Raw genomic sequence first — 23,239 nt, forward strand, 5'->3', positions numbered from 1 at the left:
GGCGAGGTTGGGAACCGATTAAACTGTAATATCTGGATGACAAGGAAATATTATGCATCAAATTTCGTGTCAAATAGTTCCAGAGGTGAGGCTTTTGACAAAAACGTGTTCAGTGTCATGCCTGTTTTCCATTCTTATACCAACTCGATTGCATCTCTTTTGTACCATCTTTACTATGAAATGGAGTGCTTCTGAGCTTTTTCGTTAGCGAGTTAATACACTTTTAGTGGTTTTCAACAAAAGTTTTGTATTGGGATGGGCTATGCGATTTCGGCCATTCCGTACGATGAAGTTATAAATGTGAAATGAATGCAGTAAGTTTGTTTGATATACTTTAGTACTTTGCGATGTAAGTACAAAAAACCAAGTAGGGGGCGGCATCGGCCATATTTGGCCGATTCTTAGCGTTTCTTTCTACTTCTTTTGAATTAGACTAAAACCTTTTTTTTTTTACTTTACTTTTTGATTTCTTAAAAGCCTAAAATATAAATCCTTCTGTTCACCTTACAAAACGCAGTTTGATTCATATTTGCCTGAACCAAGCATTCCTCGCGATGATAATATTAATATTCCCAAAAAAACTTTATTTCTGTCTTTAAAGGAAAAAAGCTTTATTGCTGACGAAGGAGCTTGTTTTTAGAAAAGGTGAATAACCTATTTTTTCTATCTATGTATTATAAAAATAAATTATTTAGTGTCGAATATTAATTACATTAATAAAAACCTTCATATTTACATATGAACTGATTTTTTACTTATTTCGTGATGTTATTTATTTTTGTTTTTCTTTAGTTACTAGTATAGTACTATTATATAGTACTATTTACTAAATAAATTTGTCCATGAAAGAATGAAAATTAAAAAAAATTTATAATATTTAAAATTTTTATTGTTACCGAATTTAATTTATAAGCAGATTTCTTTTAATTAAGTAAAAAATAAATATATGTTCATAAATTGTAAACTAATAAATAAAGAGTGTTAGGATATAATTATACATATAAACATTATTTACACATCGGACGTTTTTCTACAAGTTTCACACAAAAAGCTTTCGCTTGTTGTTGTTATTGTCGCAGGGTAACAAAATGCTATGTTGTTGTAAGCCTTGATCTATTCCAGAGCGAATGAAGTCAGTTTGGCTAGAATAGCTAAAAATATGGCTAGGAAATACGCAAATGAACTGAAGACTCGCAGTAGTCAAAAGTATTTACACACATTTTTTTTGCGTCAAAAGTATTTACACACAACTTGAACTCTATTAACCTGTTCTTATTTAATGATAATTTTTTTAATTTTAATGTTTAGTCTAAGTTACTATTCTAAGGCGAAAAATTCATAATTAGTTACACCGCCTTTGGCATCAATAACAGCCTACTTTATGGTCCGAATTGATTCAACACAATTGTGCGTTAAGTTAACAGTTAATTTAGACCAAATGTCGGTAATTTCGGCCTTTTCGGTTATTATATCAATTGTCCTCTGATATTTAACGAAAGATCAAACATTTTGACCAAAGTTTTGGTCAGGGCTGTGCGGAGGTCAACTTGATTTGCTTCACTTAAAACTTTTGTAGGTAAAAATCCTTCATGAAATGGAGCATTTCCTGTTGTAAAATGTAGTCAATAGTTGGAAAAGGCCGACGGACCACTAGAATGGCATGGTCATGTGAATTCCGATATATCCGGATGATTTAGGGTCCCTAAATTAGTACCAAATCTTCAAAACAGAAGTAAGGAAAATTTCCAAAAAAATTTCAAAAAATCATAATGTCACTCCCGACTCTATTTAGCGTCTAAACTGCATTATTTTTCTTTTCACGTGGTAAATGCATAAAGCGTTTACTAAAGAAGCCCTGGAACTAAAATGACAGGCTTTAGGATGCAATCAATGGCAAATGAGAGGCATATCGATTTTTTGGTTTCGGAAATAAAACTTTCATGGTTTCGGAAGTGGTCAACTTTATGTACAACATAGGCATTTCTGTTAACTTTTTTTAAGGTCCTGAGCAGTGTAGCATCATTGACTGTTCATGCCATATGCTGATTCGATGCTGCTGCAATATTAACAGGACTAATTGTGGGATTTTGTATGACAGTTCCTACTAATCTTCTGTATTATCTTTGAGTTATCACAGGTTTCCTCCCTGTTATCTTTAAATTGCCCTTGTAATATTTTGTGTACTTCTTTTAAATAACATTATAAACAGTATTCCTTTAAATTCTATAAAGTTTTACTAACTCCGAAGCCGAAACTTAGCCGAAACTTAGTTACAGTCTCCAATCTAGTTATAATCGATAATTTTCGACATTTTATTTACCAATTTTTATATTTTAAGGCTGAGTTAGGTTGTTATGAATGCTATAGAATCCAATTACTACTATTGCTTAAACAAAATCCAAGGATAAAGCTAAATCGCCGTGTGTAAATACTTTTGACGCAAAAAAAATGTGTGTAAATACTTTTGATTACTGCGAGTCTTCAGTTCATTTGCGTATTTCTCAGCCATATTTCTAGCTATTCTAGCCAAACTGACTTCATTCGCTCGGGAATAGATCAAGGCTTACAACAATATAGCATTTTGTTACCCTGCGACAATAACAACAACAAGCGAAAGCTTTTTGTGTGAAACTTGTAGAAAAACGTCCGATGTGTACATAATTTTGACTACCTCTGTACATACATACAATGTGTACGTGTGTATGTCAGCTGGCCCGATTTGAATACAATTTTTTGTGTGTCTTCATGTAGATTCGATAATGGTTTGTAGTCGTCATTCGGTCTAATTTAAATAGTGCATTTAATCAATTTTAAATTTAAAAATTTTTTTGATGTTTTTATTTGCCAAAAATAAATTACGTAATTGGTACTGTATAGAAACAGCCTAAAGATGTATATCATTGTTTTTGATTGGGAAATGTTTTACAATTGGATGTCGCAACTGTCAGTGTAATTTTATTAATTAGTTAATTAATAATTTTTTTATGTGTCTTTCATTTGAATTTTGAATTTCAACTGTTTTATATGATTGTTTCCTGACGCGTTTCTGAATTGTTTTTCTGAGTAGTTGTAATCTATTCAATTAAACTTCCTTTTCTTGTTAAAATGTATCCTTCTCTATATCTCTGTGGCAACCCTCACAACGTATTATTTACGGTCGCTTCCAACTGGAAACGAACATACATACGGTTGGAATGTGCGTAACTCGAACAGCTGCTCGTAAATTGGCATACTATTCAGTAACACCGAGGCAGCTATCGCGCACTTTCAAAATATAAAGTTGACATACAGTAGTGAATTGTTTGTTACTTTGTTTTGATATTACTAGATTTTATTAATTCAACGACAAAAGTTTGTAGTAGTTAATAAAGTGTTATACTGCAGAAACGAGAAATTCCACCCTTATTTTTTCAATACTCGAATTTTTAATTAACAAGTCATTAAATACATATGTACATAGGTACATACAAACATTATATAAATATGTGTATATATGTGCATAAATATAAAGTAAAGAGCCATTGTTAAAGGGAGTAGTCGCCAACGCCACAACTACCCCCGCAATTATCAATGTTTCAGTTCTGTAAATAGTGTTTATTTTCCAGTTGTCTCGGCAAAGAACAAATGAGCTTAATATTCAATTATACCTACAAACAATAAATACATGCACTTAACAATTGAAAGAAAATAAACAGTGTGCCGTCTCGAATTAGTCGTTATTACTTATTATCACACCAACGCAGGAATTTATAACGAAGTTCTGCAAAGGCTACACGGGAAAGCTCGCAAAGCAGCAAACAGGTGAGCAAAAGCAAAAATGCTTTGCACAACAACATTGCATTTACGCAGAATCTAGGTCTGAATTGCGGCAAATACCAATATAAAATGACATAAACAAATGTACGTGCATACATATAAACAAATAGATGGTACTATGTGCATTAGGGGTAGTAAAAAAATAGGAATAGTAAAAAAAATGATAACTGCGTTTTTAGTTTTTCGATTTATTTCAAAAACTTCACGCAGAATTTAAATTGAAAAAATTCATATGTTATATGCGAAGAAGAAGAAGACAAATTTTGATTTAGAAGCAATAAGACTAATTTAAATACAAGACAAATACATTTTTATAGTAAATATACGTTTTAGTTCATTATTTAATTCATTTTGATATTATTTGAGATATACTTAAGATTTAAACTATATTCAGATTTACAAAAAAGGTAAATTTCCTGAATAACTTTGATGGCTCTTTCAGCTCAAATATTAGATCTTTTTAAATTCAGAATAGCAGAATCTTCTTTTACCCAGTGTTTAAGAAAACACTTATGCGCAGTTTCGAATTGCTCGACAGATTCAGCTGATGATGTTGAAGTGTTAAGCGCCACTTTATTTAGCTTTGGAGGGATGCACACAATCTGCTTTAGCTGTCGTGTACCCAACTTCTCCATTTGTAGTTGTTTGAAGTTCATACAACTTTTTGTCCTCAGTTCCTAGCCAGACACCTTTTAAATCAGTTATATCACATAACTTGTTGAACGTCATTGTAACATTTCTGCCATCCGGGAATTTTAAAAATGTTGAATAATAATTTAACACTTTTATTATCTTCCGTTGTGCAGCTATACGTGTTATGCTCGGAAAGTTTAGTTTCGACCACAAGGCAATCATTTCGTTTGAAATAATCTGGCATCTTTTCTTTTTCAATTTCTCCGTTTTTGCTAATTCATTATACCTTCCTATAATCACGGTCTGTTTTGGAATCTTACACAATTCACTCAAGGGATTTTCAATGTTATTGATTTCTCTTCTCTTATTCTTAGATTTTTCAAATGTTATTAAATTGTTCTCCCATTGTTTTGAATTTTTTAAAACTTCAGCACCACTTTTTTTAAAAGACATTGTAAATTAAAAAAGACACTTTCACTCCAGCCGCCACGCACTGAATAAGAGACCGACAGCTAAATAAAGGCAACTGGAGCGACGCTTATACGAAGTTTCAATCATTCATAAAGCATTTACTCAAATTTACCGTTATCTATTTTTGTCATATGCAAAAATACGACGAATAACGGAAGAAGAGCAAAACAAAACAGACACAAAGAAAATAACATAATCTCATATGGTGTTTTTTCTTGGCATATGTATGAAATTTTCATACGAATTTTAAATTTAAATTATGCGTGAAGTTTTTGAAATAAATCGAAAAACTAAAAACGCAGTTATCATTTTTTTACTATTCCTCATCGTGTTATGCCTTGAAATTTTTTTTTTTCAAAAAAATTCAAAAAGTTATACCCCTAATGTGCATATGCCCGTATTACGCCTAGCTATAACTTTGTATATTTGCATTTATATACTTTTATTGGTTCTTTGGGATTTTGGTATGCTCCTAAAAGGATTACCTTGTCACATCCCATATCATTTATGAAAAGTTAGAACTGGTTAAGTTTATCGCACTAAGAAATTTAATAAGAAGATTTGTTGACTATATGTTTAATTAAATTGAAGGCGCTCAAGAATTACTTAGTGTCATGTCTTTAAATTTGTACATTTTATGAACCATTATTTACATATTCGCTTACCCGTGTATTCGCTTTATGTACATACGTACATATATGCATTAAATTTAAATTGCATTAATGCTCTAATTAAATGTGCAAATACATAATATTGCTGTTATAGATTTCCTGTTTTCCAATATAAATTATTAATTAATTATAATAGTTTTATTTGCAATTACATTGATCTGTTTATATAATATTTATATAGAGAGGAGAAATAATAAAAAAAACTGTTCTAAGTGTATATTTTAATAAATATGTATATATATACATATAGTTGAACTTCCCTAACTCGAATCACCTAAGTCCACAAAAAAAAACGTCGAGTTAGAGAGACTTTCAATTACAGAAGTTTTTATAAAATATAAAATATTATTTATTGACTTCGCATAAACTTATATGTACAATAGAATATCGTTAAAATTAACTCTTCCTAAATCTTCAGTTGAACCGAACGACTATTTTAAAGAAATAACAGAAGCAATGAATATTATTTGCATTGGTGAAGGGTGCGGTGAAGAGATATTAAGTAGTGACTGAGCTTCCAAATATTACTGATGAAGGAATCATTGACGATTTAAAGGGAAAGAAGGTGGTGAAGAACTGGAACTGGGAATGTATGTCAAGTATCATCTCAAGCAAAAGCTTTTGAATCACTAGATGTTGCTTTTAAGTGGTTTGAAAGATCCCATACAATTGTTATGACACCACATTAGAGATTTGTCCACCATGAAAAGATATGATTCATTACGTCAAAGCTCGTGTTTTATATTTATATCACATAATCTAAACGGCGCATGTAAAACCTATTACATAATAAAAATTTATTAATATCAAATGTTGTTTGATTTGCTTTGAAATTGTTTACGTTTTTGAAATTTAAAATTTGCAAAATTAGCACATTTTTTATTAAAATCTGAATTTGTGCAGTTATATAGAAGATTTTCGTGAAACTTGGACAAATGATAATTTTGAAATACGAGTTAAATATCTTTTCAATTTACACAGAACAAAATGTAACTTTAAATAGTTGTCTTAATATATTACATACATTCATGTATTAAGAATATATCTGATAAATACTGCAGGAAATACAACATGATCTTTTTTAAAAATATATTAGTTCTTCTCCAAAACAGCATTTTTTCTTATCATTCTCCTACTAGACCTACGCCAACCCATCATACAAAGGTTATATTGATACTATTTAAAACGGGCGTTATGCCTAAGACAGACATATAGTGTCTGTACTACGATGTATACTACAATAAAAGCTCAAGAAACCATATACCAGTATTGTACTATGTTTACATCCATCAGCGGATGCAAATAATTGTGAATAACAGGCAGGAAAATTGATCCTGACTTAATTAAGCAATCTTAAAATATTATTGTCCAATATAATTATTACATATTACATATTTTTCACATCATTTTTTCAAATTTTGTTTTTTTATTTCAATTTATTTTTAATTTAATTTATTTTCTGTATGTCAAAATGTCAGAAAACATATGATTTTGGCAGAAGAGCTTAAAGCTTTCGGTGTGTTCAATGCAATCCATTGTAGTACATTTCACAACACCACAAAATTTCAATGGTTTCTAGAACTCTATTGTAGTACGGAACACCATTTGTTTTCAAACAAAATTCGGAAAACCGGTGATACACATATTGTTTCTGAAGCATACTACAATATATACTACATGTCTGTCTCAGGTATTACAGCTCCCACTTTTTCATCAAAACTAGTACGTCAGAAACTACACGCCGAATTTTAAAATTGGTATCGCCCTCTAAAAATGGTAGAAAACCGACTATAATGTTTCAAGGCCCCAGATACCGAACATGATGACTTTAGTAATTTTGGTTAATTTTTTGCCGAAATTATTGGTAATTCTCTCAGATAATTATAGAAATTCAAAGTGAATATTTTTCTTCCAATAATGTGTCCTTGTTTCAAAAATGGAGCTATCATATACCAAATATTACGATTTTCAAAATTTTAATGCAAAATACATTAGCAAAATTGCAAACCAAAAGTTGTTACATCCAGTAAAAGCAGAAAATATTAACTCAGTCTCAGTTCAGTTCTCAGGAGCTACGCAAGGCTCACCGTGCATTCTGTATAACTTCTATGTACAATGACTATTGAATTCGCCATATTTGGGTTGCAAAGGAGGTGGTGATAATAACCTCTCCAGAGTGACTTTATAAAATTCGAGTGAAAGAAGCCACACGGGAGAGCAGAAACGGTGGTCATCATCATTCTAGCAAAGCATGGCCTTCTTCGAAGCAAGTTAGCCCGTTGAAATCCATTTGTTGGAGTTTCCTTTGGTGTCCGGTATGTGCTATTGGAATGCTTCGCCGTCAGTTCCAAATGACACAGAAATTTCTTTTATTTGTTTAATCTTGTCACGCAATCGCCAAATTTTGACAGTAGCTATCGAAGGAGTTGAGTAACCATATACATACATATATGTAGCATCCAAACGTAAAACCAATTTCTCTTAACGATTTCCCTACTAAAAATCTGAATCGAATAACCCATAGACCCTAAGAGGTTCGTAGCTATGAACATACTTTTTTTCGTACCAACTTGAATTATAGTTTGGGAACACATTACATTCATTCGGAACGTCATGTATTATTACACAGAGCTTTAATTCAGACTCCCAGTGCAATATACAATTTGATCAATTTATCATAAAATTATAAAATATGTTAGCCGAAAAAAACACGACCATGAAAATGCCAATTACATGTTTTCTTAAAGCTAAATGGGAAACACAGCCCACTGAATTTTTCAGGACAATACGTTACAAAAACTTAAAATCATAATAATTGTATATAAACCAATTTTAATTTTGATGTCGATACACATGTACATACATACATGTTAAAGCTTAAGTAAACATCTTATGTATATGAATTCAACTAATCAAAAAATCTGACTACATATAAACCAGCTGTTATCAGTTAAACGAAGATCACTCTCAAAATCAGCTGTTTAATGTTAATTTCTATTCTAAGCTAGTTTTTTATTTTTAAATTGGCAATCTGTCATGTACACAAATACATATTTCCATATTAAAACAAGTAAGGAAAGGCTAAGTTCGGGTGTAACCGAACATTTTATACTCTCGCAATTTATTGAAGAAATTTTATTAAGATAACGCACAAATTTACCCATAAATTCGGCATAAAGTTTAATAGAATAACGAAAATCGTCATATATAGATATGAGGGCTGAGGTAATTCCTGAACCGATTCCATTCAATTTCACCAGCAAGGTACACTATATCCAATACTATACGCTCACTTAATTTTGCTAAGATATATCACATATTAACCAATACACATATGCGTAATAAAGCCCAACGCATTTTTGAAAAACCTATAATTATGTATATGGGAGCTAGGAGATGTTGTGACCCGATTTTAATAATTTTTGGAACAGAGACACACTATTGGAAGAAAACAATTTCCTCTGAATTACATTAAATTAGCTGAGAGATTTACCCATATTTTCGGTTAAAATTTAACCTTAGGCGCTGAGTTCAACATGTTCGATATCTGGGGCCTTGAAAAGTTATAGTCCGTTTTCGACAATTCTTTCACAAGTGATGCCATAGGTCATATACTGTATTTGTGTAAAGTTTTATTTCGCTATCATCATTGGTTCCTAATGTATATATTATAAAGTGAAGGATTCAGATGGAATTCAAAATTGAGTTATAAAGAAAGTAGTCGTGGTTGTGAACCGATTTCGGCCATTTTCCACACATGTCATCAGGGTGTCAATAAAATATTATATACCGAATTTCATTGAAATCTGTCGAGTAGTTCCTGAGATATGGTTTTTGACCCATAAGTGGGCGATGCCACGCCCATTTTCCATTTTGTAAAAAGATCTGAGTGCAGCTTCCATCTGCTATTTCTTATGTAAAATTTGGTGTTTCTGACGTTTTTCGTTAGTTAATTAACGCACTTTTAGTCATTTTCAACCTAATCTTTGTATGGGAGGTGCGCGTGGTTATTATCCGATTTCTTTCATTTTTGGAGTGTATAAGGAAACGGCTAAAAGAAACGACTGCAGAAAGTTTGGTTTATATACCTTTATTGGTTTGCAAGATATATACAAAAAACATATTTGTGGGCGGGGTCACGCCCACTTTTCCAAAAAAATTACATTCAAATGTGCCCCTCCCTAATGCGATCCTATGTTCCAAATTTTATTTTCATAACTTTATTTATGGCTTTGTTATAGCTCTTTATGTGTTTTTGGTTATCGCCATTTTGTGGGCGTGGCAGTGGTCCGATTCCGTCCATCTTCGAACTTAACCTTCTTATGGTGCCAAGGAACATGTGTTCCAAGTTTCATTAAGATATCTCAATTTTTACTCAAGTTACAGCTTGCACGGACGGACAGACGGACAGATGGACGGACGGACAGACAGATATTCGGATTTGAACTTTACTCGTCACCCTGATCACTTTGGTATATATAACCCTATATCTAACTCGTTTAGTTTTAGGACTTACAAACAACCGTTATGTGGACAAAACTATAATACTCTCTTTAGCAACTTTTGTTGCGAGAGTATAAATATACTCGAATAGTTTTCATCGCAAGCTCATGAATGACTCTCCTTAATATCAGTCAGAGAACGTGCTCCCTAGAACCAGGGATAATCTGCTAGAACATTGTCACTATCATAATCGATCGATTGACATATCGCTCATATACTTGAATAGTGTCATTGGTGAAAAATAAATTACATTTTTCATATTGTTTTTTTTCAGCAAAAACGGCACATTTGACCTATGATTGCAAAATTCAAAGTGGGTCATAATTCAAAGTAATTTATGCCCAAGAAAAAGCTTTAGTACACTCTATTTGGCCCATTTATGCTCAACATTGAATTTAATATATTACAGGCCACTAGATTTGTTAATAAACTGATGGCATTTTTCTATATTTGCTAAATAAGAGACCATTGAAAACTTTAAATCGCTCTCCACAAAAATCAACTTCTTTGAGTTGTGATACTATCCAAGTAAATGAGCGAAATGTATGTATAAAGCAGTAAAATCACTGGCTTTGTTACGAGTGAAACGAACGCATATCTATTAACATATGTATATACATTTATATACATATGAATATACATATATGTTTAGGATGGCACTGTAGGACTCTATTATTCCATAAATTTAGAGTGTGTGAAGTTTAATGAAAAATGTGTTTATAATCATGTTACAAGTTAACACCATTTAGAAAAATAGTTGTATTTATCTTAAATAATGAATAGTTCTTTAGTAATCTGAAAGTATCGTGAATTCAAACAACTCAAACAAAATTGAATTGTAATCGCTAATGTAAAAATCATTTTTAGTTTTTTAGTAGTGTTTTTCCAGTAGGGCTTTTATATGATAATGTTAGGCGTTTGAAATTAACACGTGAATCATGCCACTATCAGCGATTTACTGTGAATGATTGCGATGAAATGACTAAAATCATCAGTTTTTGATGACCTTCCAATGTACACATATACACTGCGCTTCATCGGGTTAACGCAGCTCTGGATCAAAAAGATTAAATTAATTTCTATCAAAACTAAAAAAGCTACAAGTCTGAAAATATTAGTGATTCTTAATGAATACATTTTCTACTAAATAAAAAAAATTTATTTCCTCTTTCTACAATATTTAAAAAACAATGCTTTGAATTTGTTTTTATTTAGTAGAATATTGTCTGCGAGACTTGTAAACTTTTTCAACCAACGATATCCACACATTTTCTATTATATTGATGTGCGGTGAGTAAGGCTGCCACTGCGTAAAACACCGTTTTGCCCCTCAATTCAAAACTCACTCGGTCACTTGTAATAGGTGCATTTTTATGATGGAGACTGGGAAATAGAAAATTTTCAAACTAATTTTTCAAATAGGGAAAATCGGACCTACGGGACCGCAAGTACCATAGTAGGAGATGGCTCCCCAACCCATCACACCTCCCCGATGACTATGTAGCTATTCCAGGTGATGTTCCTCCATCCGAAGGTCATGGAAATAATATTGTATAAATCGGGTTCTTCCAAATAAGATATGTATATTTTCATCCGAAAAAACAATATAGCACCAATGAGACTTACATCTAATGCACCTGGGCAAAATGTAACAGCAAACAAGTAAGGAAAGGCTAAGTTCGGGTGCAACCGAACATTTTATACTCTCGCAATTTATTGCTATATTTTTATTAACAAAACATACAATTTGATCCATATATTCGGCATAAACATATTTCACATATTAACCGATTTATAAGCTATGAAGCTCATGGTATTTTTGAAAATCCTATAATTAGGTATTCTCATATATTCATATATAAGTTATGAGCCGATTTTAACCTTTTCTGGTACAGAGACACACTATTAGAAGAAAAACGATTTCCTCTGATTTAAACTAAGATACCTGAGCGATTTACCGAAGTTTTCGGTGAAAAGTTACCATGGAGCACTGAGTTCTTCATATTCGATATCCGGTGCATTGAAAAGTTATAGTCCGATTTCGACAAATTTTTCACAAGTGATGCCAAAGATCATGTACAGTATTTGTGCAAAGTTTTATTTCGATATCTTCATTGGTTCCTTATGTACATATATAGTATAAAGTGAAGAAATAAGATGGAATTCAAAAATGAGTTATATGGGAAGTTGTGGTGGTTGTGAACCGATTTCGTCCATTTTCCACACGTGTCATCAGGGTGTCAAGAAAATATTATATACCGAATTTCATTGAAATCTGTTGAATACTTCCTTAGATATGGTTTTTGACGCGTAAGTGGGCGATGCCACGCCCATTTTCCATTTTGTAAAAAAATCTCAGTGTATCTTCCTTCTGCTATTATTTCTGTGAAATTTAGTGTTTCTGACTTTTTCGTTAGTGAGTTAACCCACTTTTAGTAATTTTCAACCTAACCTTTGTATGGGAGGTGGGCGTGCTTATTATCCGATTTCAACTATTTTCATGGTGTGTGTTGGGGTACGTAAGAGAACCGACTGCAGAAAGTTGGGTTTATATAGCTTTATTGGTTTGCGAGATATATACAAATAACCAATTTGGGGGCGGGGCCACGATCATTTCCCCAAAAACATTACATTCAAATATGCCCCTTCCTAGTGCGATCCTTTATTCTAAATTTTACTTTTATAACTTAATTTATTTATGGCTTAGTTGTGACACTTTATAGGTTTTTGGTTTTTGCCATTTTGTGGGCGTGGCAATGGTCCGATTTTGCCGTTATGTGAACAAAACTATAATACTCTCTTAGCAACTTTTGTTGCGAGAGTATAATAACCATAATGTTAAGATAGGTATATGAATTTGTAGGCATTATTGCATGTAGGAATAAGCACTGCAAAACGTGCATCTAATAAACATTGGTATAACTCTAATAGTGTGGAGAGTAAATTTGCAAATTTAAAAATATCGGTTCGGTCTCTCTAATTTGAGCTGAACTATGAGCCCTCCTAACGGTCGCCTCCCTTTATTACATTTTTATTTCATGCACTAAATTAGAAATTGTAGAACAAATGACCCTCTCTTAGACGAACACTTGGACGAACAAAAATCGCTTGACGGTGAGTGTCCGTCCAAGAGAGGTTTCACTGTAATACCAAAATTAAAGTTACATATTCTCCGAAAATGTCGAAAAGTATGTAATAATTTTAAAAATATACTCTAATGACTAATATATAATATTATCAAAAACTTTGGATTATATGCTCTATATATTAACACTTCTCAGGCTATGTTGAGAAGGTATTGAAAAATATCGTATGTTCAATAGAAATCCAAAGTTTTATACCAATTTACAATTGTATTACGAAAAGGCATAATTTTCGAAAATGCTAATTTTTCAAGTTAGCTACCGGGGTCAAAACGCATTATACGCCTTCGGGAATGCATATTTGATAATCGAGAATAATGCATATAGTTAACACTAAACATTCTGTTGGCATGTGAACTGTTTTATTGAAGTGAGTAACATTATCTTTAAATAGGTATATTTGTATGTATATGAAATCAATTTCTAAATGATTAGCTATTAATGACCGCGGTTGTTATTGTTCTAAACTTTGTAATCTAAGCGTATGTCCAACAATTCAAAGTACAATTCCCACATAATTAAGTAATTTTCTCCGATAAAAAAGTATATTATGGCTTGAATTTACGCATAATAAATCATAGCTATATATAAACGTATTGACACATGTACATACATATGTATTCATTTGCCCCTACATACATATGTGTATATTTATAGTGAGTGCATATAATTGACTCTTACACATTTACTTGAAGTTTGGCCGAGCTTCGCCTATTATTTGCAATGCGCGATTTTGTGTTATCTAACAAATGTAGATTACTACAAAGTTTAATCCGAATTTGAATGGTTTCGGATACTATGAAAGGGTTCCTAATAACAGAACTGCATATGGAGTATGGCATTACCTTCAAAGAGCTTTGAACCCACGATATACCGATATACGATTTTGAGCGAAGACTACCTACACTCTTTAATATGCACATATGTATGTTGTGTATGTAACTCTATTTGTAAAAATGGATATTCCTGAAATAGAGCAAAATCGTATGAGACATTGTGGCGGTGAGAAATTCTTAAAAACACTTTTTTTCTTCATTTCTTTAAAGTTTAAACCAAACAAACGGCTTCAGCGATAAGCGTTCTATGGTGTTGTAGGTGAGTCTCGCCGACGTAAACTGCTCAAGTACTAAAACAAAATGTTCAGTATTGTTTGAACATTCGATGGCTAATGGTGTTAGTCTAAGAGACTACCGTCGATACGAGTTGTTATTATCAAGTTTCCATTGGAACGCTTCGAGTTTGTGATACGGACTAGATCAACGGTAGTAAGTGAAAAAGTCGAGCGCCGAAACTATATATGAATCATTGTCTTTTATCATAAATATCGCAGTAAAATTTCGGTTAAAAACGAAGACGAACGACAAGTTTATATCTAATAATAAATCTAAATATATTGTGTATTTATTTTTGATAAAGAATCGATTGGATTTGTGCAAAAATAGTTCGTTCATTAAATGTTGTTTAATAGTATAATAAATGAGAAATCAAAAATATTGCATTTCATTTGGATTTCGGTTTTTTGATAAAATAATAATTTGTTAAAATTTATTTTCAAAGTTCTGAATCTGCTTAAAATTTCATAGAAATTGTAAGTGAATTTCAATGCCAAAAACTATAGTTGTTATGTGAACTTTATAGATGTAGTTGCAAAGAAAATCGTTATTAGCCGAAAAGGACCACCGAACGGGACCAATGTATGTCAAACAAATATATGTATTTATCTTCCTGACTTATGTGGGCATAGGAAAAAGTAAAAACCGATTTCACCAAATTTGACACCTCCCATATAACGCACAACCAATACATATAAATGCAATTTTAATTGGATTAAAGAGGACTGAGGGTGATATACATATACCAATGAGACAATCTAAAACTACGTACAGTCGTAAATGTGTATTTACTAAGTTTTGATACGATATCTTGTAATTTGTATTTTTGTTATCTAATGGTATAGTTGTTACGCACATACATACATACCTTTTTCGCTTAAACATTGTATAGTGTTCTATGTAAATTTTTTTTCGCTCAAATAATTAAATTGTTACAATTGGTTAGCAAAAGTTACACTGATAAAACGAATTATTTACTGCTATAAAGGTGATAAATATCTCACAACCGACTCAAAATCAAAACATACTTATTTGAAATTAAAAATGGAACAAGTAAAGAAGGGGTAATTTCGGTTGTAACCGAACATTTTATACTCTCGCAATTTATTTGTTATATTTTATTAACTACCACACATTTATCCCAAATACATATGTATTCGGCATGAAGTCCAATAAAATAACGAATATCAAAATATATAATATAAGAATAAGGGAGTAATTCCTCTGCATTTTACCAAGATAAGACATTCATTTAATTTTCCTAAAATACATATTAACCGATATACATACATATGTATAAGGATAAACTACACCTGAAGTTTGGAAATCCTAATATTAGGGAATTTCTAACTATTCTCCACATCTCAGGATAGAGATATTAAAAACAGAAACAAAAAAGGAACGAATATTATGTATTCAAAAAGAAAGACAAAATCAACAAAAAATATTGAAGAAAGTATGCCGGGATATAATGTCAGTGATGTACACATACATATATTTCTGTATATTTGTCAATCAGATTCACCATATGCAGCTGATAGACCGCTAAAACATTTACCCAGGAAGTAATATCTACTATTCACCAAATACTTCATTGTTGGTGACATTCAAACGTATGAGCCAACATTTACACACATACAAAAACCATGTTTGCATGTTTGCGGTTAATTTCAACTTTTTCGACTATAATGTACATATGTATGCATTGATGTACGTAACAGTTTTTCATGAAGTTAACATTTTGTAATTAATGAAATAAAACGAAAGCCGAAAGAATGTGATCTTTTTTAGTTGTAGCAAAAAAAGCAGATCTTAGCCGTTTTCAATAAATAATGAATCAATATATAACTGTTTGATTTCGATTTATGGGGGGGTATGGGATAAAATTTTTTAAAAAATCATTTTTTTTTTATTTGTTAAATCGAATATACAACTATTGAAGAATGTTGTCTCAAAATTTCAGCTCATTCGGAGAAAGATGGAAGTCACCACCGGCCGAAGTGCTCACGAATATGTGAAAAGATTTGACGAATCCCAAAACTTTGAACGCGTTTTTCTCGAAACGCCTTTTCTGAAGTCGGTGTCCACGATAACTCAAAAAGTTATGCACCGATCGTATTGAAATTTTGCACACTTGTGCAACATAGAATTGACTCCCATCCAACGGTCCCATTTTATTTATTTTTTGCTTCTATTCGATTTTACAGCCACAAAATGGCGCATTTTTAGGGCTAAAAACGTACTTTTTACCTTCACCGACCGTTGAAAAAATGAAAAAAAAAATTTTTCTTTTAAAAGGGCACCGTTGGCTGGGAGATATACTTCTAAAGAACTAATTTTTTTTATCCCATGTGTTTCAGATGATTCTACGATCTTATATCCGGGACACCGCAATGTGCGGAATACCATTGAGTGCCTACTTCAAGTGGCTGCAACTTCGTTGATTTTCGACATTTTGTAAAACTGATTTTTTGTAAAACATATTTGAAATGTCACTGAATAATATGATAATAAAACTATTCAAAAATATTCAGTAGTTTTCTCAAAAAAAAATCTTCAAAAACGCTTTTTTTTGGCCCGTTATCCTATATCCCCCCCTTAATATAGATTGTGGCTATATAGATGTTTCATTATAAGAATACCATCAGCCAATAATTATTGAAATTATTATTAAAATAGCACACAATTCGACCCATATATTCGACATAAAGTCCACTAGAATATCGAGAATCACTAAATATAATATATGGGGCTGAAATAATTCCCAAATTTTTACTCATTTTCACCAGCCACCTACATCACATCCAAGATTATATGTTCTATAAATTTTGCAAGGATATCTAACATATTAACCGATATATACGGTAGAAAGCTCAACACAAGTTTAAAAAGCCGCATATGAGATATATGCGGGCTAGAATAAATATTGTCCCTATATTACCCATTTTTGGCACAGTAGCACTCTATTGGAAGGGACACAACCCCTTTAATTTTCTCTTGGAGTATTATCCATAGGCACTGAAGGACTACTCAGCATTTTTACAAAACTTTACTCCGATATTTTTAATGGTCCTTTATTCATATATTGCCAAGGTCCTACTTTGCCCATTCTAACTGCAGCATTGAGATGCCAAGAAAATATTATAAAAAAAGTTCGTTGAAATTGGTCCAGTAGTTCGCGAGATATGGTTTGTAACCCATAAATGGGTAGCGCCAGCAGCTATTCTTTACAATAAAATTTAGGGTTTCTGGTGATTTTCTTGAATGAATTAACACACTTTTAGTAGTTTTCAACAGAACCTTTGTTTGGGGAGCGGGTGTAGTAATAACCGGATTTCATCAATTTTTATGCGTACTATAGAAAGGTTGACGTATTCATTATACTTATGCTTGATTATTTCTTTAATTTCAACTAAAGCTAGCAAAGGAACACCACACTTCACCACTAAGGAGCCAACTTATCGTGACTTTTAATTAGATAATTTACATCCAAAAAAGTTTTACCATTTATTATACTCTCGCAACAAAGTTGCTAAGAGATAGTTTTAGTTTTGTTCACATAACGGTTGTTTGTAACACCTAAAACTAAAAAAAAACTATAGTGTCATATATACCAAAGTGATCAAGGTGACGAGAAAATTTGAAATCTGGATGTCTGTCCGTCTGTGCAAGCTGTAACTTGAGTAAAAATTGAGATATCTTGATGTCACTTGGCACCATAAGAAGGTTGCTTTCGAAGATGGGCGAAATCGGACCATTGCCACGCCTACAAAATGGCGAAACCGAAAACATATAAAGAGTTATAACTAAGCCATAAATTAAGCTATTGAAGTAAAATTTGGTATGAAGGATCGCACTATGAAAGGGCATATGTGAATGTAATTTTTTTGGGGAATTGGCCGTGGTCCCGCCCCCTACTAAGTTTTTTGTACATATCTCGTAAACTACTAAAGCTATATCAAGGAAACTTTCTAGAGTCGTTTATTTTAGGTACTACCTTATACAATCCAAAAATGGAGGAAATCGGATTATAACCACGCCCACCTCCCATACAAAGGTTATGTTGAAAACTGCTAAAAATGTATTGATTCAGTAAGGAAAAACACCAGAAACCTTAAATTTCATTATAAAGATGGTACAGAAGTAAACAATTTTAAATGGGCGTGGTTCCTCCCACTTATGGGTCAAAAACCATATGCCAAACTTTCAATGGACTTTATATATATGCTGAATATGTGAGCCAAATTGTTTGTTATATTAATAAAATTAAATTGCGAGTGTATAAAATGTTCGGTGACACCCGAACTTAGCCCTTCCTTACTCATTCGGCATATATTGGTATAAAGTCCATTGGAAGTTTGAAAACCTTAATATGGTTTTACGTGTATGGGAGATAGATGAAGTTATGACCCGATTTCACTCATTGTTGGCACAGAGACATACTATTAGAAGAAAATATTTCCTCAAAATATCTGAGAGACTTAACTATAATTTCGGTAAAAAATTTGTTAGAAGTACTGAGGTCCTCATAATCGATATATAGGGTCTTTCGACGATTTTTAGAACGGCGATGCCACTCTTTAAATACAGTATTTTTACAAAGTTCTGTTCCGATATCTTCACTAGTACTAACTTTATATATTGTAAAGTAAACTATTCAGACCGACTTCAAAGATCCCTTCTTTCACCATACAAATCGACGATTATCAGATCAAATTAAATTAAATTTGTTCTCATCTGTAAAATTAACTGAATTCCAAAGTTTATAATCACGTTAGATATACTCTTTGATATAGTAAACGTTTCGCAATATCTCTCTTCGATAAGTGAGGCTTCTTCAGTGGTGTATACAGTCCAAAATCGAGTGAGTGCAAAAAGTTCCGAACAATTTCAAGACTGACTTATGTAAAGTCAGCATCCTCCAACTATTTCACCAATTTAGCGATAGCCACAGGAACTATTTCATCCTTTGTGCAATTTTCCCTTCAGCTTGGGATGTGAAAATTTGTTTGGGGTTTCCGCTAATCTTCCAACTAATCAGTTTTTTTTTTTTAATTTAGCAATAATGCACTGAGTAGTAAGTATTTTTTTACCATATTGGATATTTCGGGTGTATTTTTGCCATTTTGTCAAAATTTAACTATCTGTAATAGTAAACTTTGAGATGAATAAACTAACATCTCACATTCTCCGAAAACTAAAAACGTTCAAATGAAATTAGCATACCAAAACACCCAGTTTGACGATACACAATTGATATCAGACCAAAACAAGTAAGGAAGGGCTAAGTTCGGGTGTAACCGAACATTTTAATTGATTTGCGAGATAAATACAAAAAACCTATTTGAGGGCGGGGTCACGCCCACTTCTTCAAAAAGATCACATCCAAATGTGCCCCTCCCTAATGCGATCCTGTGTTCCAAATTTTATTTTAATAACTTTATTTATGGCTTAGTTATGACACTGTACAGGTTTTCAGTTTCCGCCATTTTGTGGGCGTAGCAGTGGACCGATTTTGCTCATTTTCGAAAGCAACCTCCTCAGGGTACCAAGGAATATGTGTTCCAAGTTTCATTAAGATATCTTAATTTTTACTCAAGTTATCGCTTGCATGGACAGACAGACTGACGGACGGACAGACATCCGGATTTCAAATCCACTCGTCATCCTGATCATTTATATATATATAACCCCATATCTAACACTTTTATTTCTTGGTGACACAAACAACCGTTATGTGAACAAAATTATGATACTCTGTGCAACATGTTGCGAGAGTATAAAAACGATATTTAGTAGATAACTGTATTTAAAGAGTTACCAACGTATGTAAGTGTACAAGTTTTTTTTTTTGGTTCCTATAATCGGAGTTATTTTAATTTTTTTAAATGTTCGGAGAGAATTTAGTTTTTTAAATAAAATAAATAATAAAACGCACTTTATCTCACTTTTGGATGCACGTCAATATCTTAATTAGTTTAAGAGATAAGTAACTTCAAAATAAAAACATTTCCCTGTACAATTATTACTTGGTTCACTGTATTTCTCAATAAATCTAACAGTCGTGATTTTTGTGTATTCATCATGTAAGTCTATAACACCAACATTATCAGAGTTAAAACCTATATGTACATGTGTATTTATAAATTGTAATTAAGTTATCCGAATTCAACATATCTCGCCCTCTTGGTCATTTTGATATACATAACATATTTGTTTTACCTAAATTTTTAGAAAACACAATGGGTTGTGTGTGCGAAATGATTGGCCTTGCCTGTATTTTGGCGCTCATCCTCAGTTTTTCCTCCAAAGCGCCGTACCAACTTAAAATGGCTACTTTCATGATTGGATCTGGTGCTATCGTACTTATTTGCATACCCCTTATGATATTTAGACCACGGGACTATCGAAATGCTTTGTAAGTGTAAACATGGTGTATTTTTATCTTAATCTTCCTATTTAAAAATGTGCCAATCCTATTGCTTACTTCTAATTGAAATTAATATATTTAACTGAACAGCATTCCTGCTTGGGGCTGTCGACAGCTTTGCAAAGCACTCGGCGTGACAATGGAGGTTCGAGGTCTGGAAAATATTCGGACGAAACATGGTGCGGTAGTGCTTATCAATCATCAAAGTTTTCTTGATTTGTGCGGTATGATGGGTCTTCTTTAATATGTATTACTTCTGATTTATGATATTTTGGTGATTATCACAGGCTTAGCATATTTATGGCCAGTCATTGGACGAGCAACGGTAGTGTCGAAAAAAGAAGTTCTGTTCTTTCCATTCTTTGGGTTCGGAGCTTGGCTTTGGGGCACGCTGTTCATAAATCGCTCCAGCAAGAAAGATTCCATCAATACATTACAGAAAGAGTCCAGGGCTATCCAAGAACGAAATTGTAAACTATTGTTTTTCCCGGAAGGCACACGCAATACTAAAGAAACATTGCTGCCATTCAAAAAAGGTCCCTTCCATATTGCTCTTCAAAGTCAGTGTCCTATCCAACCGGTTGTTATATCTAAATATTATTTTCTAAATGGTGAAAAGAAATCATTCCGTCCAGGACATGCCATCATTTACATCTTACCTGAAATTCACACCGCTGGATCCGGTGTGGAGGATATGGATAATATTATTCAAAACACTAGAAACACCATGGATATTGAGTATAAAAAATTAAGTCAGGAAATACGAAGGCGTGGCCATTAATTATCCTCCTAAGTACATACTATACGTACATGTATGTATCTACTTATATATAATGTACAACTTGATTTATATTACGTAGTTAAATATACTGGGAAGTGGAACCAAAGACAAGCATGCAATGACAAAGGGGTTTAAGGCTTCTAGTAAATGCAAGAAGAAAGACTTTTATACCTACATATTTTGCTACAATATTATTAAACAAATATACAGAACTGCTAAGTTAAATGCAAAAAAACTTTAGATAGTTTGTTATTAAAACAAAAAATAAATGGATTTGAAATTACATACATATGTACATAAATGTACAAAAATAAAAATAGAAAATTTTAGTAAGATAATGGATAAGTTGCCTTCTTATTTGTCTTTATTTGAAAATACTGCATTCATAGTTTTTATGTAGGGAAGTAGTCATGCAACTTGCTCCGTCATTTAGTTACTGGAAACTGACACTACAGAGATACATATTTCAAGTTCAAACGAAAGAATATGAAATTCTTAAAAACACAAGCCTTAGGGCTTGCATAAAAATAAACGAAGGATACTTCAAACGATAGTAAGTAGTAACCGTTGTACACTTTCTTTAATTCTTTGTTTCAGAGAGCACCAGTGACTAGAATCACCTTCGTCTAAACATGCGACCTTACTCGTATAATCGTACAAATGTATTTAGTTTAGATTTAGAAGACAGAAGATCTATTTAAAACACACTTATGCAAAACTTATTTGAAATTTTAAAATCAAATGTGTAGGAATAACGATATTGCAAATCTCCAAGTGCAGCCAGGTCACTTTCCACCTGGCCTTTCCAACAGTGTGGAGGCCTTCCACTTCCTCTGCTTCCACCAGCGGGTATTATATCGCACACTTTCAAAGCTGAAGTTTTTTCGTCCATTCGAGCAACATGACCTAGCCAGCGTAGCCGATGTCCTTTTATTCGCTGAACTATGTCAATGCCGTCGTGTAACTCGTACAATGCCAATTTTCAAAGAACTATAAACCTTCCGCCAAACCTTTATCTCGAAAACTCCTAGTGTCGTCTCATCGGATGTTGTCGTCGTACACGCTTCTGCACCATACATCAGGACTGGAATAATTAGCGACATGTATAGTTATTAGAACTGTGTCTTGCTGCCAGTCCGGCAGCCCTTATATAGTCGATTGTTGGCAATATATCGCCACTCGAACATTTTGGCAACTACGAATACCGATGCCTGGATAACTCTGGAAAGCTATCGATTTCGATTGTTAATTCTAGTTTGTTCTGGTAACATTTTCGTTACACTGCCCTCCACGTAAGTCTGATCGTCCCGATTAGACACACTTCCTGAACCAAACGCTTAGCATTTTTTCCCTTAATCTCGTCTTCTAGGACACTGTTTTATTCCTTAGCATTCCTTTCTCCATTGGCATTAATCCTAAACCTTAAATCATTCATCAGTAACCAAAAATTATATTCGCATTCGTCTACGCCGTTGATTCCTGGACAGAATGCCGATAAGCCAGGAACATGGGTATATGGACATCCTCTGTACCTGTGGTGATACCTGTCCACCAGATTTCTAAAATGCTTTTCCAGATTTCGGATGAATCGTTTCTCCATGATATCGGATCGTGGATGTGATGTAGCTTCAAATATTTTCCGGATACATAGCTTCTGGCACATCTCCCAACTTTTGATG

General features: G+C 32.8%; 1 protein-coding gene across 6 annotated transcripts; it reads left to right on the forward strand.

Moving 5' to 3' along the window:
* The first annotated feature begins 3,216 nt into the window (after positions 1 to 3,216).
* On the forward strand, positions 3,217 to 22,755 carry LOC105220200 (1-acyl-sn-glycerol-3-phosphate acyltransferase alpha). Of its 6 annotated transcripts, none has more exons than XM_054227135.1 (5): positions 3,217 to 3,351; positions 3,606 to 3,801; positions 20,584 to 20,767; positions 20,870 to 21,003; positions 21,067 to 22,755. In XM_054227135.1, the coding sequence occupies exons 3-5, from the start codon at positions 20,592 to 20,594 to the stop codon at positions 21,558 to 21,560; spliced, it is 804 nt and encodes a 267-aa protein (XP_054083110.1). In that variant the 5' UTR covers positions 3,217 to 3,351; positions 3,606 to 3,801; positions 20,584 to 20,591; the 3' UTR covers positions 21,561 to 22,755. The 6 variants fall into 6 exon arrangements, with proteins under 6 accessions (XP_054083110.1, XP_054083111.1, XP_011194918.1 ...); XM_054227136.1 differs by adding an exon at positions 14,284 to 14,332 and having other exon boundaries at positions 3,238 to 3,801; XM_011196616.3 differs by having other exon boundaries at positions 3,239 to 3,460.
* The last annotated feature ends 484 nt before the right edge of the window (positions 22,756 to 23,239 follow it).

The sequence above is a fragment of the Zeugodacus cucurbitae genome, chromosome 3 (genome assembly GCF_028554725.1).
Source record: "Zeugodacus cucurbitae isolate PBARC_wt_2022May chromosome 3, idZeuCucr1.2, whole genome shotgun sequence".
Taxonomy (NCBI): domain Eukaryota; kingdom Metazoa; phylum Arthropoda; class Insecta; order Diptera; family Tephritidae; genus Zeugodacus; species Zeugodacus cucurbitae.